The following is a 27,491-nucleotide window of genomic DNA, read 5'->3' as shown; positions in this document are numbered from 1 at the left end:
GGGAGAGTTGGTTCAAAAATCGCTCCGTAATAATAAACATGGCGAAATTAAGGAAGAAAGTTCCAATTTCCGCTGTCAGGGGCAGCGCTCAACAAAAAATAATTGGCTTTGATTTGGTATTTGCGGTTGTGGTCAGGTCTGGCGGATGTTCGCCGTCAACGCTCGCCTGATGTATTTGAGCGGCATTGCAGGGCGTTTTTTGACGCGTTTAGGAAAACCGAGTCATTTATTAACGCGAACGGACGGTTAATATTAATACAGTTCCAACAAACCGCTGCGATTCAGAAGCGAGGCCGAGGCGAGGGGCGAGAAGACAAACGTTCCGAATGTTCAGCTTCATTACTCGAACATGCATCGTCATTGTTTCAGCTAATGTAACAGAGGAATCGGTTAGTGGAACATTGATTAGTACTAGGTACCGTTAATTAGGCTCCGCATAGACAACACACGCATTCGAATGTGTGGAAACACGGCGGGTTAATAGATTTATGTGTGCTGTCGATTAGGCGGCGCAAAGTTGGCGAGTGTTGCGGTAATTCGGGCCCTAATGCCGAATCCCACCGACTGCGCCATTTGCGCGGCTCCGATCCGCCAATTGACCGACATTTTTCGCCGCCTCCCATAAATATCCCCCGGACCCTCGTCTTCATCCATATACATCGCGCGCATCGAATAAATGTGTATTTCGCAGAATTTAATACGCCCCATAAATAATGCATCGGGCCCAAATTCCGACCCATCTAAAATTATCCAGGCCACTTTTATCTGTCCGAGAACACGCGATATTCCCAATAAGACGCCGCTGCCGGTACAAAGCGTTGCGAACGCGGGACGATAAAGTATGCAAATACCTGGATAATGGCCCTGTGTCATGTAGGGCGTGTTTGTCCTGCGGCCGAACAAGTGTGCCCTAGACCTAAATGCACCATTAGCTTAAGCTCTTTCGTAAATTACCGCGCCGCTGCCGTTCGTTTGCATTGTGGTCTACACTGGAAAATGGCCATAATCGCCCACTAATCACGACGCTGGGTATTTATTGCTTCAAGGGTTGCTAGACACGACAATTACGTTTTAGGAATTAATCCGATTAATTATGAATTGGGGTGAGTGTGACGTGTGAGGCGGGAGAGGGGACACAGACGAAAGGTCGGGGAGTCGAATTCGACGGAAGGGTGTGCGAATTCGCTAAACTGATTTCTCCCTATCTCTCTCTCACTCTTCTACTATTTCTCTATCTCACTGTGTCCTTGTCGTTCTACCTGTCAGTACTCTGACTCTTCGTGTTACTGTTTTTGTTTCTATATCTTCGTCTATTTATTTCTATGTTGGCTCAAGCAAGGTTAGTTCAGGTCAGTTATGTTATGTCGAGTCAGGTAAGGTCAGGTCAGGTCAGGTCAGGTCAAGACAGTTGGGACCCCTGAGAAGGTTTCACGTTCTTTAAAAAAAAAGACAGTTGGGGTCCCCGAGAAGGTTTCACCTTATTAAAAAAAAACAGCTGGGATCCCCGAGGTTTTCCAGTTAGGTTTCACATTCTGTCCAAAAAATACATTTGGGGCCCACGAAGTTTTACCTTATTTAAAGAAAAACGGTTAGGCCTCCCGAGAAGGTTTCACTTTACTTAGAAAAAGACAATTGGGGCCCCGAGAAGGTTTCATTCTTAAAAAAGATATTGTTCGAATCCCTGGGAAGGTTTCATGTTCTTTAAAAAAAGACAGTTGGGTCCTCGAAGAAGGTTTCACCTTATTTAAAATCAGAGAGTTGGAACCCCCGAGGTTTTATTCTTCAAAAAACAGTTGGGACCTCTGAGAAGATTTCACCTTCATTAAAAGAAACACATTTGGGACTCCCGAGATTGTTTCGGCTTATTTAGGAAAAGAGAGTTGGAACCCCTGAGAAGGTTATATTCTTAAAAAAAAACAGTTGAGACCTCTGAGAAGATTTTACCTTTATTAAAACAGACACAGTTGGCATTCCCGAGAACGTTTCAGCTTATTTAAGAAAAGAGAGTTGGGAGCCTTGAGAAGATTTCATTTTTAAAAAAGACAGTTGAAATCCCACTGAAGTTTTCACAGTCTTCAAAAAAGGACAGTTGGGGGCCCCGAGAAGATTTGACAATCTTTGAAAAGACAGTTGGGACTCCGGGATGGTTTTATTCTCAAAAAAAGATTGTTGGGACCCCTGAGAAGGTTTTATGGGACCTCTGAGAAGATTTCACCTTCATTAAAAAAACACATTTGAGAGCCCCGAGATTGTTTCAGCTTATTTAAGAAAAGAGAGTTGGAACCCCTGAGAAGGTTATACTCTTAAAAAAAAAGACAGTTGAGACATCTGAGAAGATTTTACCTTTATTAAAAGAGCCACAGTTGGCACTCCTGAGAACGTTTCAGCTTATTTAAGAAAAGAGAGTTGGGAGCCTTGAGAAGGTTTCATTTTTGAAAAAGACAGTTGAAATCCCACAGAAGTTTTCACAGTCTTCAAAAAAAGACAGTTGGGACTCCGGGATGGTTTTATTCTTAAAAAAAGATTGTTGGGACCCCTGAGAAGGTTTTATGGGACCTCTGAGAAGATTTCACCTTCACTAAAAAAACACATTTGAGAGCCCCGAGATTGTTTCAGCTTATTTAAGAAACGAGATTTGGAACCCCTAAGAAGGTCATATTCTTAAAAAAAAAGACAGTTGAGACCTCTGAGAAGATTTTACCTTTATTAAAACAGCCACAGTTGGCACTCCTGAGAACGTTTCAGCTTATTTAAGAAAAGAGAGTTGGGAACCTTGAGAAGGTTTCATTTTTGAAAAAGACAGTTGAAATCCCACAGAAGTTTTCACAGTCTTCAAAAAAAAGACAGTTGGGGGCCCCAAGAAGATTTGACATTCTTTGATAAGACAGTTGGGACTCCGGGATGGTTTTATTCTTAAAAAAAGATTGTTGGGACCCCTGAGAAGGTTTCATTCTTAAAAAAACAGTAGGGACATCTAAGCAGATTTCACCTTCATTAAAAGAAACACATTTGGGAAGCCGGAGATTGTTTCAGCTTATTTAAGAAAAGAGAGTTGGAACCCTTGAGAAGGTTATATTCTCAAAAACAAGACAGTTGAGACCTCTGAGCAGATTTTACCTCTATTAATAGAGACACAGTTGGCACCCCTGAGAACGTTTCAGCTTATTTAAGAAAAGAGATTTGGGAGCTTTGAGAAGGTTTCATTTTTAAAAAAGACAGTTGAAATCTCACAGAAGTTTTCAGTCTTCAAAAAAAAGACAGTTGGGGGCCCCGAGAAGATTTGACATTCTTTGAAAAGACAGTTGGGACTCCGGGATGGTTTTATTCTTAAAGAAGGTTTTATTCTTAAAAAAACAGTTGGGACCTCTGAGAAGATTTCACCGTCATTAAAAGAAACACATTTGGGACCCCCGAGATTGTTTCAGCTTATTTAAGAAAAGAGAGTTGGAACCCCCTGAGAAGGTTATATTCTTAAAGAAAAAGACAGTTGAGACCTCTGAGAAGATTTTACTCTTATTAAAAGAGATACAGTTGGCACCCCTGAGAACGTTTCAGCTTATTTAAGAAAAGAGAGTTGGGAGCCTTGAGAAGGTTTCATTTTTAAAAAAGACGGTTGAAATCCCACAGAAGTTTTCACAGTCTTCAAAAAAAAAGACAGTTGGGGGCCCCAAGAAGATTTGACATTCTTTGATAAGACAGTTGGGACTCCGGGATGGTTTTATTCTTAAAAAAAGATTGTTGGGACCCCTGAGAAGGTTTTATGGGACCTCTGAGAAGGTTATATTCTTAAAAAAAAGACAGTTGAGACCTCTGAGAAGATTTAACCCTTATTAAAAGAAACACATTTGGCACCCCCGAGATTGTTTCAGCTTATTTAAGAAAAAAGAGTTGAAACCCCTGAGAAGGTTATACTCTTAAAGAAAAGACAGTTGGGACCTCTGGGAATATTTTACCTTCATTAAAAGAGGCAGAGTTGGCACCCCTGAGAACGTTTCAGCTTATTTAAGAAAAGAGAGTTGGGAGCCTTGAGAAGGTTTCATTTTTAAAAAAGACAGTTGAAATCCCACAGAAGTTTTCAGTCTTCAAAAAAGGACAGTTGGGGGCCCCGAGAAGATTTGACATTCTTTGAAAAGACAGTTGGGACTCCGGGATGGTTTTATTCTCAAAAAAAGTTTGTTGGGAACCCTGAGAAGGTTTTATTCTTAAAAAAAACAGTTGGGACCTCTGAGAAGATTTCACCTTCATTAAAAGAAACACATTTGGGACCCCCGAGATTGTTTCAGCTTATTTAACAAAAGAGAGTGGGAACCCATGAGAAGGTTATATTCTTAAAAAAACAGTTGGGGTCCCCGAAGAGATTTCACCTTATTTAAAAAAAAAACAGCTGGGATCCCCAAGAAGGTTTTCAAGTTAGGTTTCACATTCTGTCCAAAAAATACATTTGGGGCCCACGAAGTTTTACCTTATTTAAAGAAAAACGGTTAGGACTTCCGAGAAGGTTTCACTTTACTTAGAAAAAGACAATTGGGGCCCCGAGAAGGTTTCATTCTTAAAAAAGATATTGTTCGAATCTCTGGGAAGGTTTCATGTTCTTTAAAAAAAGACAGTTGGGTCCCCCAAGAAGGTTTCACCTTATTTAAAATCAGAGAGTTGGGACCCCCGAGGTTTTATTCTTAAAAAAACAGCTGGGACCTCTGAGAAGATTTCACCTTCATTAAAAGAAACACATTTGGGACCGCCGGGACTGTTCCAGCTTATTTAGGAAAAGAGAGTTGGAACCCCTGAGAAGGTTATATTCTTAAAAAAAAGACAGTTGAGACCTCTGAGAAGATTTTACCTTTATTAAAAGAGACACAGTTGGCATCCCTGAGAACGTTTCACAGCTTATTTTAGAAAAGAGAGTTGGGAGCCTTGAGAAGGTTTCATTTTTGAAAAAGACAGTTGAAATCCCACAGAAGTTTTCAGTCTTCATAAAAAGACAGTTGGGGGCCCCGAGAAGATTTGACAGTCTTTGAAAAGGCAGTTGGAACTCCGGGATGGTTTTATTCTTAAAAAAAGATTGTTGGGACCCCCGAGAAGGTTTTATTCTTAAAAAAACAGTTGGGACCTCTGAGAAAATTTCAGCTTCATTAAAAGAAACACATTTGGGACCCCCGAGATTGTTTCAGCTTATTTAAGAAAAGAGAGTTGGAACCCCTGAGAAGGTTATATTCTTAAAAAAAAAGACAGTTGAGACCTCTGAGAAGATTTTACTTTTATTAAAAGAGACACAGTTGGCACCCCTAAGAACGTTTCAGCTTATTTAAGAAAAGAGGGTTGGGAGCCTTGAGAAGGTTTCATTTAAAAAAAAAAACAGTTGAAATCCCACAGAAGTTTTCACAGTCTTCAAAAAAAGACAGTTGGAGGCCCCGAGAAGATTTGACATTCTTTTAAAAGACAGTTGGGACCCCGGAATGGTTTTATTCTTAAAAAAAGATTGCTGGGACCCCTGAGACGGTTTTATTCATAAAAAAACAGTTGGGACCTCTGAGCAGATTTCACCTTCATTAAAAGAAACACATTTGGGACCCCCGAGATTGTTTCAGCTTATTTAAGAAAAGAGAATTGGAACCCCTGAGAAGGTTATATTCTTAAAAAAAAACAGTTGGGGTCCCCGAAAAGATTTCACCTTATTTAAAAAAAAAAAACAGCTGGGATTCCCGAGAAGGTTTTCAAGTTAGGTTTCACATTCTGTCCAAAAAATACAGTTGGGGCCCACGAAGTTTTACCTTATTTAAAGAAAAACGGTTAGGACTGCCAAGAATGTTTCACTTTACTTAGAAAAAGACAATTGGGGCCCCGAGAAGGTTTCATTCGTAAAAAAGATATTGTTCGAATCTCTGGGAAGGTTTCATGTTCTTTAAAAAAATACAGTTGGGTCCTCCAAGGTTTCACTTTATTTAAAATCAGAGAGTTGGGACCCCCGAGGATTTATTCTTAAAAAAAACAGTTGGGACCTCTGAGAAGATTTCACCTTCATTAAAAGAAACACATTTGGGACCCCCGAGACTGTTCCAGCTTATTTAGGAAAAGAGAGTTGGAACCCCTGAGAAGGTTATATTCTTAAAAAAAAGACAGTTGAGACCTCTGAGAAGATTTTACCTTTATTAAAATAGACACAGTTGGCATCCCTGAGAACGTTTCACAGCTTATTTTAGAAAAAAGAGTTGGGAGCCTTGAGAAGGTTTCATTTTTGAAAAAGACAGTTGAAATCCCACAGAAGTTTTCACAGTCTTCAAAAAAAGACAGTTGGGGGCCCCGAGAAGATTTGACATTCTTTGAAAAGACAGTTGGGACTCCGGGATGGTTTTATTCTTAAAAAAAGATTGTTGGGACCTCTGAGAAGGTTTTATTCTTAAAAAAACAATTGGGACCTCTGAGAAGATTTCACCTTCATTAAAAGAAACACATTTGGGACCCCGAAGATTGTTTCAGCTTATTTAAGAAAAGAGAGTTGGAACCTCTGAGAAGGTTATATTCTTTAAAAAAAGACAGTTGAGACCTCTGAGAAGATTTTACCTATATTAAAAGAGACACAGTTGGCACTCCTGAGAACGTTTCAGCTTATTTAAGAAAAGAGACAGAGTTGGGAGCCTTGAGAAGGTTTCATTTTTAAAAAAACAGTTGGAACCTCTGAGAAAATTTCACCTTCAATAAAAGAAACACATTTGGGACCCCCGAGATTGTTTTAGCTTATTTAAGAAACGAGAGTTGGAACCCCTAAGAGGGTTATATTCTTAAAAAAAAGACAGTTGAGACGTCTGAGAAGATTTTACCTTCATTAAAAGAAACACATTTGGGACCCCCGAGATTGTTTCAGCTTATTTAAGAAAAGAGAGTGGGAAGCCCTGAGAAGGTTATATTCTTAAAAAAAAGGACAGTTGAGACCTCTGAGAAGATTTTATCTTTATTAAAAGAGACACAGTTGGCACCCCTGAGAACGTTTCAGCTTATTTAAGAAAAGAGAGTTGGGAGCCTTGAGAAGGTTTCATTTTTGAAAAAGACGGTTGAAATCCCAAAGAAGTTTTCACAGTCTTCAAAAAAAGACAGTTGGGTGCCCCGAGAAGATTTGACATTCTTTGAAAAGACAGTTGGGACTCCGGGATGGTTTTATTCTTAAAAAAAGATTGTTGGGACCCCTGAGAAGGTTTTATTCTTAAAAAAACAGTTGGGACTTCTGAGAAGATTTCACCTTCGTTAAAAGAAACACAATTGGGAACACCGGAGATTGTTTCAGCTTATTTAAGAAAAGAGAGATGGAACCCCTGAAAAGGTTATAGTCTTAAAAAAAAGACAGTTGAGACCTCTGAGAAGATTTTACCTTTATTAAAAGAGACACAGTTGGCACCCCTGAGAACGTTTCAGCTTATTTAAGAAAAGAGAGTTGGGAGCCTTGAGAAGGTTTCATTTTTGAAAAAGACGGTTGAAATCCCAAAGAAGTTTTCACAGTCTTCAAAAAAAGACAGTTGGGTGCCCCGAGAAGATTTGACATTCTTTGAAAAGACAGTTGGGACTCCGGGATGGTTTTATTCTTAAAAAAAGATTGTTGGGACCCCTGAGAAGGTTTTATTCTTAAAAAAACAGTTGGGACTTCTGAGAAGATTTCACCTTCATTAAAAGAAACACATTTGGGACCCCGGAGATTGTTTCAGCTTATTTAAGAAAAGAGAGATGGAACCCCTGAAAAGGTTATAGTCTTAAAAAAAAAGACAGTTGAGACCTCTGAGAAGATTTTACCTTTATTAAAAGAGACACAGTTGGCACCCCTGAGAACGTTTCAGCTTATTTAAGAAAAGAGAGTTGGGAGCCTTGAGAAGGTTTCATTTTTAAAAAAGACAGTTGAAATCCCACAGAAGTTTTCACAGTCTTCAAAAAAAGACAGTTGGGGGCCCCAAGAAGATTTGGCATTTTTGAAAGACAGTTGGGACTCCGGGATGGTTTTATTCTTAAAAAAAGATTGTTGGGACCCCCGAGAAGGTTTTATTCTTAAAAAAACAGTTGGGACCTCTGAGAAGATTTCACCTTCACTAAAAGAAACACATTTGGGACCCCCGAGATTGTTTCAGCTTGTTTAAGAAAAGAGAGTGGGAACCCCTGAGAAGGTTATATTCTTAAAAAAAAGACAGTTGGGGTCCCCGAAAAGATTTCACCTTATTTAAAAAAAACAGCTGGGATCCCCGAGAAGGTTTTCAAGTTAGGTTTCACATTCTGTCCAAAAAATACAGTTGGGGCCCACGAAGTTTTACCTTATTTAAAGAAAAACGGTTAGGACTCCCGAGAAGGTTTCACTTCACTTAGAAAAAGACAATTGGGGCCCCGAGAAGGTTTCATTCTTAAAAAAGATATTGTTCGAATCCCTGGGAAGGTTTCATGTTCTTTAAAAAAAGACAGTTGGGTCCTCCAAGAAGGTTTCACCTTATTTAAAATCAGAGAGTTGGGACCCCCGAGGTTTTATTCTTAAAAAAACAGTTGGGACCTCTGAAAAATTTCACATTCTCCAAAGAAGACAGTTGGGGCCCTCGAGAAGATTTTACATTCTTTAAAAAAAGACAGTTGGTGGCTCCGAGAAGTTTTCAGACTCTTAAATAAGACAGCTGGGATCCCCGAAACTTTCACTAAAAAAAATAGTAGGTTCCCGAGATTTCACCTTCTAAAAAAAGATAATAGTTGTGGTCCTCGAGAAAGTTTCACGTTCTTAAAAAAAAAAGACAGTTGAGGCCACTGACAGGTTCATATTCTTCAAAAAAAGAAAGTCTGTTATGGTACAGGATCAAAATTTTCCAGATATTTAGTCTTCGTCCGAAATTTTTTTTTTTCAAAATTCGGAAAGTAGCCATATTCAGTTGGCCATTCTGGAGGAATGATAATAATTTTCAAAAAAATGAGAACGAAAATAACTTCTGGGCGTCGACCTAAAAGAGTATGACCTACTTAACCTGACCTGAGATGAGTTGATTTGGCATGACCTGAGGCGACGTGACCTTACTTGATTTTTTGCGAATTTTTTGACTACCTTCGACAATAAGATAAACATATTTTTGTAGTGTATATAACTATAAGGAAAGGTTACGAGGTAAAAAGGTAAAATCAATTAAAACACTTACACAGTTACCAAAATATATTCCCAAAATGAATCAAGCCCAAACTTGTTAACTACTATCTACAACGAGAAACACGTAACCTGGCTAAATACCGAATACGCAGCAGAAATACGTGATTGAACTCTTGATGATGGCCTTCGGTTCCTTGATCAGCTTCTTCCCTCCGATGCAAATCAACATTTCAGGCATGCCTGAAGCGAGAGACAACCCCGTCTTCCCTCCAGCCAATGCCACGCCACCCATGCTTGTGCCCGCCTTGCCAAAAAAGTCTATTACATTTTTGCCCAACCCAGTAAGAGTGTCCGCGTTAGAAATGTTGCCGATCGCCCCAGGTAAACACTGAATTTGCGATTTAACCTTGCCTCCTAGAGTTTTCACATTGTCAAGAGGTTTAGGGAATGTTGCAAAACATGTCAACGCCTCTTGAATTCCACTCTGGACGAACTTATCCGATGTGGATTCGGCCCAACACTTGCCGTCCAACTTCAGCTGGTTCCTTAAAAAGTTGCCGCCTAAGAGTGAGGGCCACTTTTTGAACACAAAGTCTCTAATGTTTTTGGGACCTGAGAAGCCGGTGTCAATCAGGTCCTGCGTGGTTTCGGACATGACCTTCGAAGCAAGCTTGCCGAAAACAGTGAGGCACAACTCTATATTGTCTATGCCTTCGCCCATTCGGTCGAAGCCTTTGAGTACGATAACCCAGATACCTTTGAAAGGGTTGTCGATCTCCGTAGGAGTGGGATTTTGAGAGCAGGCCAAGCCTAGCAGAAGCTGCAAAGTGGGCGAGTGAGGGTGCGTCGAAGTAAAGGTATACTTACAAAAAAGACGAAGGAAAAACGGGTCGCCATGACAAGTTCGATTGGACAAAGATAAGAACTGCAGTTTTTGCTGGATTGGCGGTCTTATATAACGTGGAGTTAATGGTTTTTGAATTGCGTAATGACACCATGATAATGTGGCTTTTATGGAATGGTATGGAAAGAGCTTTTGATAAAGAGGCGATAGGAGGTGATAAAGTAAATTGCGTATATATATAACCTTGTTTTTTATATATATAATTGGTTCCGCGGGTACTGCGATGTTCGAAAACGTCAATTTTTCATGTGAAGGTAAATAGGATCATAGTAGGCGCATTAAAAAGTCAAGGGTTAAGGACCCTTGCAACTATAAAAATTCGATCGAAGGTTATCACCACATAACTTCCTTCGCCATAAATTTCTGTTTTATTCTTTATTTTTTTCGTTTCTTATTCTTTTATTTCTGTTCAGTATGGGATCCACTTTCTATCACATCAGTTGAGGTGAATTACTGAAATGGAGGCGGGGTGGGTGGGGGGGATTTAATTATATGTTCTGTAGAATGGGAGTGGGATTGTAAAAAACGAAGAAAAAAAACGGTACCCGTAATTTTTTTGTTACGCTATTTACTTTAAGATTTATATCTTATTTTCGAAGAAAATATGAGAGCGGGTGGGTGGGCGGGGAGTCGTTGATAAACCCATACACCTCCCCTTCATTCTAGTGACCACTTTTAATATTGTTCAATCTTTTCTTAGCATGTAGTAGCCCCGCCCACCCACCCTCTCTTTTCTTAGAAGGTACGTGGCCTGAGAACTTGTTTGATCTACAGACCATAGCGCACTCAGGCCAATATCGACTCTAAGCGATTTATATACAAGCCGACTTTCTACTACGAAGAACTAACCCGTTTCGACCATCCGGTCGGACTTAACAATGAATAAGCGAACAAAGTCCTTGAATATTCTTCAAGTTATCGATTTCCCGATTTTTTTTTTATTTTTTAATTTCTTCAATTTTACGATTTTTGAATATTTCGATTTTTCAATTTTTTTCAAACTTTTTAATTTCTCAATTTTTTTGGATATTTCTTTCAGTTTTGGGATTTTTCAACATTTCGATTTATGGACTCGTGGATTTTTTGATTTTTCAATTTTTCAACTTTTCGATGTTCAATTCTTTAATTTTCCGAATTTTTACGTTTTCGATTTTCCAATTTATCCTTTTTAAAATTTTCCGACTTTTCAATTTTTTGATGTTTCAATTTATAACTTTTCTTCACAACTTTCGATTCCTCGATTTCTCGATCCTGTGATTTTTCGATATCTCGATAACACAGTTTTTGAATTTTTCTGTTTCGATTTTTGGATTTCTCGGCTTTTCGATTTTTAACTTTTGGGTTTTCCAATTTTTCGATGTATCGATTTTTCAATTTTTTAATTGTGGAATTTCAATTTCTCGATTTGTCAGTTTTTCAGTTTTTCGATTTTTACTTCCCGAGCGTAAGCAAAGGAAGTATTGTAATCGAGTCCGTCGGCCAACTCTCTACTTTTACGTTTTCTCGATGTTTCATGACCCCTAGAAGACGAAGAAATTGGTCTCCCATTTCCGTCTGTCTGTCCGTCTGTCTGCCGTCCCGGATTTTTATTAGACATCATCCCCACCACTAATGCGATGACGTCACTTCAAACTCGTACATAGTAAATAGTAGTTTTTACCCGAAACTTCCAGATTTTTGGAAAAAAAATCAAAATTATAAAACAACATTTGGCAATTTAATTTTGAATCTGCTAACCCGAATGTTTTGAAATGTTGCAGATGTTTTAAGGCTATAAAGAGCATCATAAATCTTTAGTCAAAATATATTTGGTTATCCCTTCCAAAAACTTCATGACGTCAGCTCATAAGTATTTACGAAAATTTTGACTTATTTCGATCATAAACACACTGTTTTTGGATCCAGTTCTGAATTTTTTGCGGATTGCGGTAAATTTCGATCCCTGAAAGATATTTTAGACCTCATTTTCTCGAAAAATCCTATCACTTCTCCAGAATCGCCAAATGAAAAATAGTAATTTTAAGAAATTAAGAAAAATGACTTTCAAACCGAATATTTCTAAAATTTTTGTCCAAGACCATTAACATGTTATATTTTTCAAATCATCACGTCGAGATCTAAGTAGATCTCAAAATTTTTTGTGCATTTTTAGGCAACTTTTCAAAAACCCGTTTTTCTTTCAAAAAAAATTTTGACCTTTCTCTGACCACTTTCGAAATTGACCTAAATCTGTGAAAATAAATGAAAAAGCTCAAGCCACGAAAAATAAAACGACGGAATCACAAAACAACGATGAACGTCGCTGACAGTTTCCTCCCCCTAAATTCATAAGTGAACCCATCCTGACGCTTTGACGTCTATTGCGATGTTCTTCTCCAAGTGTTTCCACTTTGCCTAGAACCTCTTTTTATATATATATATATATATATCGTAGTATAATCTGTACTTGTAATATATCACTCCATTCATATTTTTTGGATTTGCATATACAGAGTGACAAAAAAATTAATAAATGCGTAAATTTATTTTACTGATTTACTCAGGAACCACAAAACCGAATACTTTGAAATCTTAAAGATGTTTTAAAATTATCATAAACATGGTAAATTTTTGATTAAAACGTACTCAAAAAAATTAATGAATGCGTGAATTTATTTTATTGAGTTAATCAGGAACTACAAAACCGAATGCTTTGAAATCTTGCAGATGTTTTAAGGTTATAAAAAGCATAATAAATGTTTAGTCAAAAATTTTTTAATTTGCATATACAGGGTGACTCAAGAAATTAGTGAATGCGTAAATTTATTTTATTGAATTACTCAGGAACTACAAAACCGAATGCTTTGAAATCTTGAAGATGTTTTAAAGTTATCATAAGCATGGTAAGTTTTTGATCAAAATGTATTTGGTAGTCCCCCCTAAAAAATTTATGACGTCACCGCAAAATTATGCTGAATAAATCCTGATTTTCTGGATTTGTTGTTTTTATTATTTGGATTTTCCTAATTTTTCGGAATTCTCGGATTTATTTTTGAGATATTTTTTGGATTTTTTTGGACTGTTCGGATTTTTTAGATGTTTTGATTTTAAATTATTGGATCTTTTGAGTTTCTATGGTTTTTCGGATTTTCGAGTTTTCCGGATATTTTTGATTTCCTTGAATTTTTAGAATTCTCTTAATTTTTCGGAAAAACAAACAATTAAAAAATCTAAAAGTTGAAAATCGAAAAATTATAAAATTATGGAAGTGAAAAATCAAAAACCCAGAAATTTGGAAATCAAAATTTTGGAAAAAAATTAAAAAATCCGATCAATGAAATTCGGATACATTAAAAATTGAAAAATCAGATACCTTAAAAATCAAAAATTATAAAATAAACTGGAAAATTAAACATTTGAAAAATTAAAATTGAAATTTTGAACAATTAAAAATCAAAAAATCAAAAAATTGTTAAATTACAAAATCGAAAAAGTGGAAAATGTGACAACTGAACATCAAAAATAGAAAAATTGTAGTATCTTCTAGGATAAGATTGATTTTGGCAAATGAGCCCCGCCCACCAACCCTCTTTTCTTAGAGAATATGTCATTTGCCAAAATCAGTCTTATCCTAGAAGATACTAGCCCCACCCACCCACCCTCTCTTTTCTTAGAAGGTTTTTCATCTGCCAAAATCAGTCTTATCTTAGTAGCCACTAGCTCCACCCACCTATCCACCCTCTCTTTTCTTAGAAGGTATGTCATTTTCCAAAATCAGTTTTATTTTAGCAGTTAATAGCTAGGATAAGACTGATTTTGGCAGATGAGATACCTTCTAAAAAAAGAGAGGGTGGGTGGGCGGGGCTAGTATTTTCTAGGATAAGACTGATTTTGGCAAATGAGATACCTTCTAAGAAAAGAGAGGGTGGGTGGGCGGGGCTAGTATCTTCTAGGATAAGATTGATTTTGGCAAATGAACCCTTCCCACCAATCCTCTTTTCTTAGAGGAAATGTCATTTGCCAAAATCAGTCTTATCCTAGAAGATACTAGCCCCACCCACCCACCCTCTCTTTTCTTAGAAGGTTTTTCATCTGCCAAAATCAGTCTTATCTTAGTAGCCACTAGCTCCACCCACCCAGCCACCCTCTCTTTTCTTAGAAGGTATGTCATTTTCCAAAATCAGTTTTATTTTAGCAGTTAATAGCTAGGATAAAACTGATTTTGGCAGATGAGATACCTTCTAAGAAAAGAGAGGGTGGGTGGGCGGGGCTAGTATCTTCTACGATAAGATTGATTTTGGCAAACAAACCCTTCCCACCAACCCTCTTTTCTTAGAGGAAATGTCATTTGCCAAAATCAGTCTTATCCTAGAAAATACTAGCCCCGTCCACCCACCCTTTGTTTTCTTAGAAGACTAAAATGTAGAAAATATGATGAGTCTCTTCTTGCGATTTATCATTCCGTTCATATTTTTTCGATTTGCATATACAGGGTGACCCAAAAAAATAATGAATGCGTAAATAAATTTTATTGATTTACTCAGGAACTACAAACAAATTTTAGACTTTCCAGTTTTTATTTTTTTGATTTCTTCAAGTTTGGATTTCTCGATTTTGCAATAAATTCGATATTTGAATTTTTCAACGTTTTAAATTTTAGATTTTTCGATTTCTCTATATTGAGGATCTGAAAAATCAAACTTTTGATCTTTTAATTTTGCCGTCTTGGTTTTTCGATTTTAACATTTTTTCGAGTTTTCGATTTTCCACTAGTATTGCTAATTTAGGACGTTTTATTAGTATCAAACACAATTAAAGAAGTAATTCTTAACTAAACAAAAAAAAAGTTGCATGTCAAAATTGACTGAAATATGTGAGTCGACTCTGGTCTGTGCATCAAACAAGTTCTCATACGACGATTTGCCAACAACAGTCTTAGCAAGTACTAACAGACAGACAGACAGACAGATGGACAGACCGACAGACGGACGGAAACTTCCGCTCATGAAGTAAAAACTTACTAAAATTGTATTTACAACATTTTCACTGTTTTTGTGAGACTCGGGCTGGCTCTGAAGCCTAATTAGCTCAATCAATTTTGATTGAAAAATGTAAACATGTTTATCGCGTTTAAGAAACCTTCACCGCACTAAATCGATAATAGTGAAAATATTGTGGCTTCCAGGCTCCACCGTGGTGGCCAACCAGGCGGCCGTCAGCCACGACAACCCCGGGGACAACGGCTTGTCGTACCAGCAGCTCCTCCAGCAGCGCGAAGAAGAGAACCGCCAGGAGGTGGAGCGCCTCACTGCCGAAATCAGAGCGCTCAAACTCCAGCTACTCCAGCTCACAAACGGTAAGTATCCGCAAACAGTGGCTGCAGAAAATCGATCCACCAAGTTTTGTTGTCTTCCACAGCGCATGCAACATTTAAAGTTTCATGTTCGCGATTTACCGTGGTCGTACGTACGCGAATCTATTATCTAAGCATCTCTTAATAGTCGGAAAGATTGATGAGTTGCGCCGTCGAAATGCATCCACTTTTTCCCTCTCACGTAATCCGGCGATTTTTTCAAGTCAAACACCAGAACACGGGCTTTGATCACGGAAGGATCATTTATTAAATTCTTGTTTAGAGAAAAGAGACGTCAGGCGGAGAATATTTAACAGCCGGGAGAAATATTTGCTTGCGTCTGGAGGGTTTGTTATGATTTTGAAGAAGTTGTTTGACAGAAAAACGATTTTTGCGATTACAAAAAAAAAAAAAAAACGAAACTGCAGCCAAAAGGAAAGCAAACATAGAGACGACGCTGTTTGAGTGTGTCTCACAGACGGAATTCTCTTAGTAGTAGAACGTAATCTACGTACATATTACCGACTACCGTTAATCAGCTTAAGATCACAGCGCTGCTTTATGTTAAAAAGGCAGCTTCCTAGTCTAGGATCGTAGTAATTAACGAACGAGCAAACAGGTCGCTCGAGTAAACGCGAATCCTGAGCTGTGTACAAATTCGGAATAGATCCGCCATCGCTCTTCATTAAAAAGCACAAAGAAAAATAGTTTTCAGGGGTATCGCGATAACGTTGCGCAGAATTGACGTTTCACTACAATTAAAACTATAAATACGGGTTATGGTTGCTTTTATTTAACGCAACTAGTAATTTTATGGATAACCTAAACCCGATAAAAGTGTTTTCGTTGCATTTCAAAATAGGCGACCATGAAAACTTCTGTGCGTGGCGCTCATCCCCGCCGAGAGTGTGATGACGTCACCAGATGAATTCTGATTGGAAATTTGCTATACTGACGATGAAAATAGTAAAATTTTGTGATAAGATAAAGTTAAAAGTAAAGGAATTGGCGATATTGGAAAATTTTCCATTAAGAATTAAAAACTAAATAAAATTGGTCTAAGGTTTTTTCGACAGAAGTGCAGCCCAACAAATCCTGCTTCTTTGAAAAATTATCATTTTTTTGCGATTTTTGTTTCTAATAACCTCTATAAAATAAAAACCAGTGTCCAATTTTTCGGTTTGCAATTTTTCATTTTTTCATTTTTTTTTCTTCAATTTTACAATACATATTAATATTAATTAATTTTTAAAATGTTTCACTTTTTCAATTTTACGATTAATATAATTTTTCCATTTTTTTTATTTCATGTTTTAAAGAATCAGTATTTTTATTTTTGATTTTTCAGTTATCAGATTTTCCAATTTCCCGATTTTTCATTTTTCAACTATTCGATTTTTCAATGTATCTAATAATTTTGCAATTTTTCATAAATTTTCGAGTTTACGATTATTGGTTTTTCAATTTTGTATTCTTACAATTTTTCAATTTTTTGATTTTTAATTGTGTTCAAGTGTTTCATTTTTTTATTTAATTATTTTACAATTTTTCGTTTTTAAAGGCATCCGATTTTTCAATTATCCGAATTTATTGTTTCGATTTTTTAAGTTTTTGATTTTTAATAACTCAATTTCGGATTTTGGTTTTAGATTTTTCAATTTTTGGAATAAAAAAAATTTAAAAATTCCAAAACTGCAAAAAATGGAAAAATTAAAAATGGAAAAACGGAAATATGTAAAATGATAATTTTGAAAATCCTAAAAATCGGAAATCAAGAACTCCAAAAATTGAAGCAACGAAAAATTCAAAAATTTGCTATAATTTTTCTGTTTTTCAGTGTGAAATTTTTCAGTTCTTGGATTTGTCAATTTTTCGGTATTCAGTTTGTTAGTATTTCGGTTTTTCAGTTTTTCGATTTTCCAATTTTTCCTTTGGACAATTTTTGATTTTCAATTTTTTAGTTTTCATTTTAAAAATGCAATAATTATTATGATTTTTAAAATGTTTCACTTTTTCTATTTTAAAATTTTAGAATTTTTTCATTTTCAGTCATTTGACTTTTCATTTTTCAATTTTTCGATTCTTCAGTGTTACGGATTTTCAATTTCTCAATTCTGCAGGTTTTAGTGAATCAATTTTTCTACTTTTGATTTTTCAGTTATCAGATTTTCCGCTTTCTCGATTTTTCAATTTGTCTAAGAATTTTGCAATTTTTCATTTTTACAGTTAAATTTTCGAGTTTACAATTAGGTATCCGATTTTTCGGTCTTGTAATTTTACTATTTTTCAATTTTTTCATTTTTAATTGTTCAAAATTGCAACTTTACTTTTTTATAAGTGTTTAATTTTCCATTTTAGTCATTTTATAATTTCTCATTTTTAAAGGTATACGATGTTTTAATTTTAGATGTTCCAATTTTCCGAATTACATTGATTCGATTTTTTAATTTTTTGGTTTCTATTATTCCAAAATTTTAATTTCCAATTTTCTGCGTTTTTGATTTTTCAATTCTATAATTTTGCAATTTTTCGATTTTCAATTTTGCAATTTTTTATTTTACAGTTGTCTGATTTTTCAGTGTTATAATTTTACAGTTACACGCTTTTTCGGTGTTGTAATTTTGCATTTTTTTAATTTTTCATGTTTATTTTCCGGTTTTCAATTTTTTGTTTTTTCATTTTAGATTTCTCAATTTTTTGTTTCTTCAATTTTTTATCTGCAGTTTTCTAGTTTTCATTTTAAATATGTGAGACATAATAACAATTATAATTTTTAAAATGTTTGATTTATTCAATTTTACGAGTTTAGAGTTTTTCCATTTTCGAATTATTGGATTTTAAAACTTTTATTAATTCAATTTTTCAATTTTTCGATCTTTTAGTGTTATAGATTTTCGATTCTCTAATTTTTCAATTTTACAATATTTGGATTTTCTAATCTTTTTTTGCAATTTTTCAATATTCCAGTTTTCGATTTTGCAATTTTTCCACTTTTCAGTTTCGCGATTTTTCAACTTTTCAATAAAAAAATGGAATCTTTGCAGAATTCCAAAAAATCAAAAAAACAAAAATGTATAAAATGAAAACTTTGAAAATTTTAAAAACTGGACGTCAAGAATTTGAAAAATTAAAGAAAGGAAAAATTCAAAATTCGGAAAATTAAAATTGAGAGACTTAAAAATCGGAAAAGTGCAAAATCGAAAAAGCGAAACATGAAATATTGCAAATTATAGAAATTGGAAAATCGTATAAACTGAAAAATCGAAAAATTGAATAATCGAAAATTTGAAAAATCGTAAAACCGAAATATCGGAAAATTGCAGAATGCAAAAAAATCGAGAAATTCAAAGTGTGAAAAGTCGAGCAATTGAAGAATCGAGAAATTGGAAGATCCCAAAAGTAAAATATCAAAAAATTGAGTAATTGAAAAATCGATGAATATAATCAAAAATCAAAAATTTGGGAAAATTGAGTAATTGAAAAATCGAAAAAGTGGAAAATCAAAAATCGAAAGCCCAAAAAATCGAAAAATTCAAAAATAAAAAAATTTAAAGAATTGAAATTTAAAAAGTCAAAACATTGGAATTTCAAAAAATAGAGATATAGGAAAATCGAAAACTCGAAAAGTCGAAATTTAAAGAATCGAAATATTGAAAAATCCTAAATCTGAAATATAGAAAATCTGATATATCTATAAATCGAAAAATCAAAAATAGAAAAGTCGAAAAAACAAAAAATCGGAAATTTAAAAATTCGGAAAAAATTTTGAAAATAGGATAATCGAAAACTGAACTGAAAAACCGAAAAATCTAAAAATCGAGGAATCGAAAAGTCGAGAAATCAAAACGTCGAAATGTCGAGAAATCGAGAAATAGGAAAATCTAAAAATCGATTGTTAATCAACAAATTGAAAAATCGTGTATTTAGGAACACCAAAAATTGGAAAATTGAAATATCGAAAACTTGAGAAATCAAAAAGTAAAAAAAAAAACGAGAAATCGAAGATTTGAAAACTCGAGTAACTGAAGAATCGAGAAATTGAAGATGCGAAAAATTAAAAGAACTAAAATTTAAAAGATCCCAAAAATAAAGATATAGGAAAATCGAAAAGTCGAAAAATTGAAAAGCCGAGAAATCGAGAAATCTAAAAGTCCAAGATGTCGGAAAATCGAAAAAAGGGAGAAATCTAAATATGTACACCAAAATCGAAAAATTCAAAATTGAAAAATTGAAAGTTTTAAAATTGAAAAAACCGACAAATTGAAAAATCGAAACACCGAATTCTCGATAGATTGAAAAATAAAAACTGAAAAATTAAAAAATCGAAACTCTTAAAAATAGAAAAAATCTAAAAACCGAAAAACTGAAAAATGGAAAAATAAAAAATTTTAAACCCAAAATTTGAAAAACAGAAATCTATAAGCGAGAACTCAGAAAATCAAAATACCGAGAAATCGAGACATCAAAAAAATCGAAAAATCGAAAATTTAAAAATTCAAAAAATTTAAAAAAAATATCGAACAAGTGAAAATCAGAAATAGAGAAATTGAAAAATTAAAAATTTAAAAAATCTTGAAAAACTGAAAAATAGAAAAATCGGGAAATCGGAAGGGACAAAAATTGAAAAATTGAAAAACAAAAAATTGAATAATCGAAAATTTGAAAAATCGTAAAACTGAAATATCGGAAAATTAAGAAATTAAAAAGTAAAAAAAGCGACAAATCCAAGATTTGAAAACCCTAGCAACTGAAGAATCGAGAAATTGAAGGTGCGAAAAATTAAAAGAACTAAACATTGAAAAATCCCAAAACTGAAATGTCGGAAAATTGGAAAATCGAAAAATTGAAAAGCCGAGAAATCGAGAAAATTTAAAGGTCCAAGATGTCGAAAAATCGAAAAATTAAGAAATAGAAATACACCAAAATTGAAATACACCAAAATCGAAAAATTCAAATTTGGAAATTTAAAAAAAAATTTTTAATTTAAAAATCGGAACACTAAAAAATAGGAAAATTTAAAAATCGAAAAACTGTAAAATCGAAATATCAAAAATTTTAAACATCAACATCTGAAAATTCGTAAAATCTAAAAGCGAAAACTCGAAAAATCGAAATACCAAGACGTCGAGACATCAAAAAATTAAAAAAAATATCGAAGAAGTGAAAATCAGGAAATCGAGAAATTAAAATATTGAAAATTAAAAAAATCTTGAAAAATGGGAAAATCAAAAAATCGATTGTTGTCGACTAATTGAAAAATCGAAAAATTGAATAATCGAAAATTTGAAGATCGTAAGACTTAAATATCGGAAAATTGAGAAATCAAAACGTAAAGAAAACGAGAAATCGAAAGTAAAAAAAAACGGGCAATGAAGAACCGAGAAATTGAAAAATCCCAAAACTGAAATATCGAACAACTGAGTAATTGAAAGAAAATCAAAATTAAAAAATCCAAATATTTGAAGTCCAAAAAATCGAAAAATTCAAAAATAGACATTTAAAAATTGAAATTTAAAAAATCAAAAAACTGGAATTTCGAAAAATATAGATACAGAAAATCGACAAATTGAAAAGTTGTATATTTAGAAACACCAAAACTTGAAAAATTCAAAAATCGAAAAAGTGAATAAACGAAAATTTGAAAAATCGTAAAAATGAAATATCAGAAAATTGAGAAATCAAAAAGTAACTATGTTTTTTAAAAGCTATCTGATTTTTCAATTTTTTATGTTTCAATTTTCCGAATTTCATTGTTTCAGTTTTATAGTTCTTTGTTTTTTAATCGTCTAACTGAAAATTCAAAAACCGAAAGCAAAAATAAAGAAAATGAGAAAATTGAGAATGTGGGAATTAGAAAATTGGGAAAATTAAAAATAAAAATCAAAAACTTGAAAAGCTGAGGAAAGGAAAAAATGAAAAATTGTAATATCGAAAAATTGCAAAATTGAAAACCGCAAATTGAAAATTTGGAGATGCGAAAAATTGAAAAATCTGGAATTCGAGAAATCGGAAACATGAAAATGAGAAGTCGTCCGGGAAGTAAAGATACAATAATTATCAGCCGCTGTTTATAAAGTCGGAAGGCAGGCAGTATTTGGGTTTATTGAGTTTGCGAAAGTTTAAGTAAGTATTTATCCGAGAACGGTGTCGCTGATGGAGGAAGAGGAAATTGCAGGGAGCAAGATAACGAATTGTTAATGAGACAAACAAGTTTTTGGAAGTGGAGCCGTATTGAAGCACGGTTTAATGGCTCGTGCTACGATGTGTAGATCGGCCGCGAAAATAAGAAACCGAGTCGGAGCCAGCCGGACCCCTGGCGCGCTCCGGCCTCGTTAGCCCTCACAATATCCAGCCTTGACCATATTGGATTCGGGCCTCCTGATTACCGGGATAAATCACCCCGAAGGCGTCCGAGAGCCAAGCTCGTGTGAAATTTTATTGCGTCATATAAAGAAGAAAGTTTCGATATGATTTATTAAGCCATGTACAAAACCAATATCTGGGATCGAATCTGTACAGGCCCGTATTTCAGCTCTCGAGATGATATTTACGTTGGCAGGAAATATAAACGAACAGTCGGAAACATAAACTATGCGGCACGCCATGCCGCAATACGCTGGGTGACATCCGCTGAATAATGGCGTCAATATGGTCGTAATGTTGGGCGCGAGGGCAAATCAATGAGACTTGGCGGAATCGGACAAATTGAGTCGGGGGCGGCGTTTCTTGCCCCGACACTGGAAAAAATTCGCACACGGCCCGTTATAATGGGATGGGAAGCCAGCTAACCTTCATTATCCCCCAGAGGGCGCGCACGCAAAAATTCAAATGAGCCCTCCGTAAATTATTTTTGGGCATTTGCAACTAAATTAAAATTGGGAGAGGGTTAAAAATCCGCCCCTGATAGTGCGGCCTGTATGAAGTTTGCGCCCAATTTATTGCTCATTACGCGATGTTGTGGCAATCCGGAATTGGAGGATTTGCAGTGCTCGGAGTTGGCGCTGTCTTTATATTTAGATTTACGCAAGCCGACGTGAATAATTTTGTGAATCTGGGCGTTTACGCGTCGCTGGTCGGGTTGATTTTGGATAAGTGCGGCGAAGAAAAAGCGGCTCCACACATTGAGGATTCGAGGCACGGCGGAGCGCTGCGGAACTCCCTGAAGGGGGCTCCGGGAAAATCGATAGGGTGATGGGTATGGTCAGGAGTGGAAGGGGGAAACGGTGAGAAGTACAGACGAAGGCCCGATTTGGGGGTTTCGAAACTCCGAGAAGACGAAAATGCGAATTTTTGGGTCACAATATGGTAAAGTTCTCCATCCCGAAAAAAAAATTAATATTGGAAACCTAAAAATGTTTCGTTTAGGTAAACAATCTATTGTGCGCTCGACTCATAAAAATCAGCTAAGGAAGTATTGTAATCGAGTCAACCAGGAAACTTGCTATTTTTATGGTTTATATATTTTATATATATCACAATTTTTTATTTTTCGGATTTTTTGTTATCTCAATTTTTCAAGTTCTTGATTTTTATTTTTCATTTTCCCGATTTTTTAATTTTCATTTTCATAATTTTTCGTTTATTGCGTTTTACAAATTTTCAGTCTTAGATTTTTCAGGTCCTCGCTTTTCCATTTTCAAATTTTTCAATTTTACAATTTTTGGAGTTACATGATTTTCCGATTTCTTTAATTTTTAATATTTCGATTTTACACTACACATTTTGGTTTTCCATTTTGCACTTTTTCGATTTTTAAGTTTCGCAATTGAATTTTTCGATTTTTGAATTTTTCGCTTCTTTAATTGTTAAAGTTTGATTTCCAGTTTTAAATTCGAAAAGTTGAAAAATCGAAAAACTGAAAAATCGAAAAATTGCAAAATCGAAAAAGTGGAAAATTCAAAAACTGCAGATCGAAGAACTGAAACACTGAAAAAATAAAAATAGAGAACTTCAAAAATAAAAAGGTATTGTAAAGTAGAAAAATTATAGAAAACTTGAAAAATTAAGTATCGAAAATGGAAAAATTGGAAACCGAAAAATGGAGATACGAAACATTGACAAATTCAAAAATTGAAAATTTTCACTTTTGAAAAACAGAAAAATTGAAGAAACGTAAAAAGTGAAAATGATAAAACAAAAAGTTATAAAATTGAATAATCGAAAAAATAAAGAAAATAAAAAACCGAAACGAAAAATTGGAAATCGCAAAACTGAAAAAAAAAAGAAAAATTTAAACTTAACTCGAAAAATTGCAAATCGCAAAAACCGAGGAAACAATGAAAAAAATGGAAAAATTGAAAAATTCAAGTTATTTGTTACGCCACTGGTTTTTACTTTATAGAGGTTATCAGAATACAATAAAAATCGCAAGCAGTTTTTATATTTTTTCAGAGATTTTCTATTTTCATTTTCACAATTTTTCGAATTCTCATTTCTTTTAATTTTTCCAAGTTTAATTTTGCATTATAATTTTGCAATTTTCGTATTTTTAAGCCCTTAATTTGCTTTTTCCGTGTTTCAAAGTTACAAGTTTTCGATTTTTCACTTTTTGAATTTTCCAGTTTTTCAAAATTTCAGTTTGAATAAATTTGGTTTTTTTTGTTGGAAAATTCAGAAATTAAAACTTGAGAAAATGAAAAGCTAAAGATCAGAACTTACAAATTAAAAACCTAGACATTTTGAATGAAAAATCGAAAAATTGAAAAATCGAAAAACTGAAAACTAATAATAATTTATTTATAATAATTTATTAATGCATATAAACATACAAGTTTTTTGCATAAGTCACATATACATATACATACTCATAAATGCAAAATTAAAATATTGAAATATCCAAAAGTTCGAAAAGCGGAAGACTGAAGAATTTAGAAACGAGAGATTCTAAATTCTTAAAGATAAAAAATTAAAATATTGAAAAATCGAAAAAGTCTAAAAATAAACAAAATAAAACTCCGAAATCAAAAATTGAAAAATTCGAAACTGAAAAATCAATATTTAAAAGCCTAAAATTTGAAAAACCGAAAAATTGCAAATCAAAAAATTTACAAATCGAAAAATTGAAAAATTTCACATTGAAAAAATTAGAAAACCTTGAAAAATTAAAAATTGAAGAGTCGTAAAATTGCAATTGAGGCATTGCAGAATCTAAAAATTGAAACATCCGAAAGTTGGAAAACCGAAAAATTTAATACCGTAAAATTGAAAAAAAAGAAAAATTGGAAAATTGCAAATCGAAAAATTGAAGAAACGGAAGATTGAAAAAATTGAAATTGGAAAAAAGTTTAATTTTGTGTTACAATTTTGCAATTTGTTTATTTTCCAGTCCTTAATTTTTCACTTTTTCCGTGTTTCAGGGTTACAAGTTTTCTACTTTTCAGTTGTAGAATTTTGAAATTTTTCGATTGTGAAACAACAACTCTTCAATTTTTCAATTTTCGGATTTTCCATATGTTCCAAATTGCAGTTTAAATAAATTTGTTCTTTTTGTTGCAAAATTCAAAAATTGAAACTTGAAAACATGAAAAGCTAAAACTTAAATCCCAAAAATTTTGAACCGAAAAATCGAAAAACTGACAAACCAAAAACTGAACAATTTCACATTGAAAAACACAAAAACTTTAAAATCAGAACCTTGAAACTGACAATTGAAAAAAGTAAGAAAACATCTGAAAAACTAAAAATAGAAAATTCGTGACATGGCAAATTGAGAAATTACACAAAATCTAAAAATTGCAACATCCAAACGTTGGAAAACCGAAAAACTGAAGAATTTAATATCGTAAAATTGAAGAAAAAAAAATAAAAAATGAAAAATTGCAAATCGAAAAATTGAAGAAACGAAAGATTGAAAAAAATTGAAACTGAAAAAACAAAAAGTTATAAAATCGGAATAAAAACTGAAAAATTAAACACTTGAGAAACTAAAATCGAAATTTTGAACAATTAAAAATCAAAAAATTTAAAATTTGAAAAATCGAGAAATTGAAAACCGAAAAATTACAAATCGAAAAAATGTAAAAATAGAAAATGGAAGAACCACAAAACTGAAAAACCGTGTAACTTTAAAATTGAAACATTGAAAAATCAGACAACTTAGAATTCATTATTCTAATTTTCGAAATTTGTGATTTTTTTTGAGTTTTCATTCTCAGTTTTTCGATTTTTCAACTTTGTAACTTTTCTATTTTACAATTGTTCGATTTTGAAATTATTCGGTTTTCAGTTTTATATTTTGGCAATTTTTCGATTGTGAAACATTCAACTCCTCAATTTTTCAATTTTCGGATTTTCCAAATGTTCCAAATTGCAGTTTAAATAAATTTGTTCTTTTTGTTGAAAAATTCAAAAATTGAAACTTGAAAACATGAAAAGCTAAAACTTAAAATCCCAAAAATTTTGAACCGAAAAATCGAAACATTGAAAACCAAAAAACTGACAAACCAAAAACTGAAAAATTTCACATTGAAAAACACAAAAATTCTAAAATCAGAACATTGAAACTGGAAATTGAAAAAAGTAAGAACACATCTGAAAAACTAAAAATAGGAAATTCGTGACATGGCAAATTGAGAAATTACACAAAATCTAAAAATTGCAACATTCAAACGTTGGAAAACCGAAAAACTGAAGAATTTAATATCGTAAAATTGAAGAAAAAAAAAAAAAAATGAAAAATTGCAAATCGAAAAATTGAAGAAACGAAAGATTGAAAAAATTGAAATTGAAAAAACAAAAAGTTATAAAATCGGAATAAAAACTGAAAAATTAAACACTTGAGAAACTAAAATCGAACTTTTGAACAATTCAAAATCAAAAAATTGAAAAATCAAAAATTTGCAAAATCGAAAAAATGTAAAAATAGACATTGGAAGAACTACAAAACTGAAAAACCGTGTAACTTTAAAATTGAAACATTGAAAAATCAGACAACTATAGAATTCATTATTCCGATTTTCGAAATTTTTGATTTTTTTTTGAGTTTTCAGTCTCAGTTTTTAGGTTTTTCAACTTTGTAACTTTTCTATTTTACAATTTTTCGATTCACAAGCGATGAAAGTTCCGTCGAAATAACCTTCGTCCAATTTTTTGTTTTTGTTGCGGGGCGGAGTTTCGCAGGCTTGACTAATTATAAGTGGGGATTTCGTTGACGTTTCTGGGGCGATGTGGGTCCACGTTACTAATAAGACTGGACGTTCGAAATCACTCAGAGCCAACTGGGCTAATTGGGTTTAAAAGTGGCTAAGCGACCTCCCACGGACCTCCATCGCGACCTGTATCAATCTATAACTAAAGACCGGATTTATATACACACACACAAAAAACATTTTCACCCTCCATATACCCCGTTCGAGCGAAGTCCAAAGAATGGCTTTGTGCCTGCATTTGCATACCTGTTATGAAGTTGTCGGTGCATCTACTGAATTATGGCAGCTCGTTGAATACAAAACCGCATTACATGCACTAATTGACAGCCGTTTCGCACGGATGCGGATCGATGTTTTCCCGGAATAAAAGTCCGTCCTTACGGAATTAGGACTTCCTCGCGAATCACACGTCGGACTCCTTATTCCTTATGTGCTCGTATCATTTTACATCTTTACGACCTCCATATCCCGACTAGCTTATTTGCAGTAAAATAAAAGTGGACCTCGCGGTCCGAATGATATATTCGAGAAGAACCGACACGAAAGCTCTCATTTATTTGCTGTAGTAACACGTTTCGTATGTGATTTTCGACGTATTAGGGGCAATTTTGTTGTTGGATTGGTAAGAGGCACGAACGAGTTAACAGTAACAACTTCCGGGAAATTTTGGGTGCAGGAGTGTTTCACGTGTTATTGGGAGATAAAACCGACCAGGAGGTTGTGTACAGCAGACGTCTGTACAGAATTCTAGTTTAATAAATTTGGTCAAAGGTTATTTCAATACAGTCGAACAAATCCAGCTTTGAAAAAAAAAAGATTACAAATGAATTTTAATACCCTATAATACATTAAAAACCAGTGACCTGCATAACACTGCCGCTGCCACTGTTTTTCAATGTACCAATTTTTGAATTAATGTATCTAATTCTTTGTTTTTTAATATTTCAAATATTCAATCTACAAATTTCTGAATTTTTTAATTTTTTGTTTTTTCAGTTTCAATTACTTAATTTTCGT

The 27,491-nt window shown here is 33.9% G+C and overlaps 2 protein-coding genes across 2 annotated transcripts in view; one reads left to right on the top strand and one right to left on the bottom strand.

Annotated features, from left to right (window-relative positions):
• Positions 1 to 27,491, top strand: part of LOC135125432 (chondroitin sulfate N-acetylgalactosaminyltransferase 1) — a 173,690-nt gene that overhangs the window by 120,659 nt on the left and 25,540 nt on the right. The window contains exon 5 of the mRNA XM_064051053.1: positions 15,160 to 15,330. Within this exon, the coding sequence (XP_063907123.1) occupies positions 15,160 to 15,330 (171 nt within the window). The remainder of the gene's footprint in view (positions 1 to 15,159; positions 15,331 to 27,491) is intronic.
• On the bottom strand, positions 487 to 10,040 carry LOC135125503 (uncharacterized). Its single transcript, XM_064051164.1, has 3 exons — positions 9,959 to 10,040; positions 9,253 to 9,911; positions 487 to 916 (listed from the first exon to the last, which is right to left on the bottom strand). The coding sequence occupies exons 1-3, from the start codon at positions 9,986 to 9,988 to the stop codon at positions 487 to 489; spliced, it is 1,119 nt and encodes a 372-aa protein (XP_063907234.1). The 5' UTR covers positions 9,989 to 10,040.

The sequence above is a fragment of the Zophobas morio genome, unplaced genomic scaffold (genome assembly GCF_036711695.1).
Source record: "Zophobas morio isolate AGI-343-1 ecotype UQ-CSIRO unplaced genomic scaffold, CSIRO_AGI_Zmor_V1 ptg000008l, whole genome shotgun sequence".
Lineage (NCBI taxonomy): Eukaryota > Metazoa > Arthropoda > Insecta > Coleoptera > Tenebrionidae > Zophobas > Zophobas morio.
This window is presented reverse-complemented; position numbering and strand designations above follow the sequence as displayed.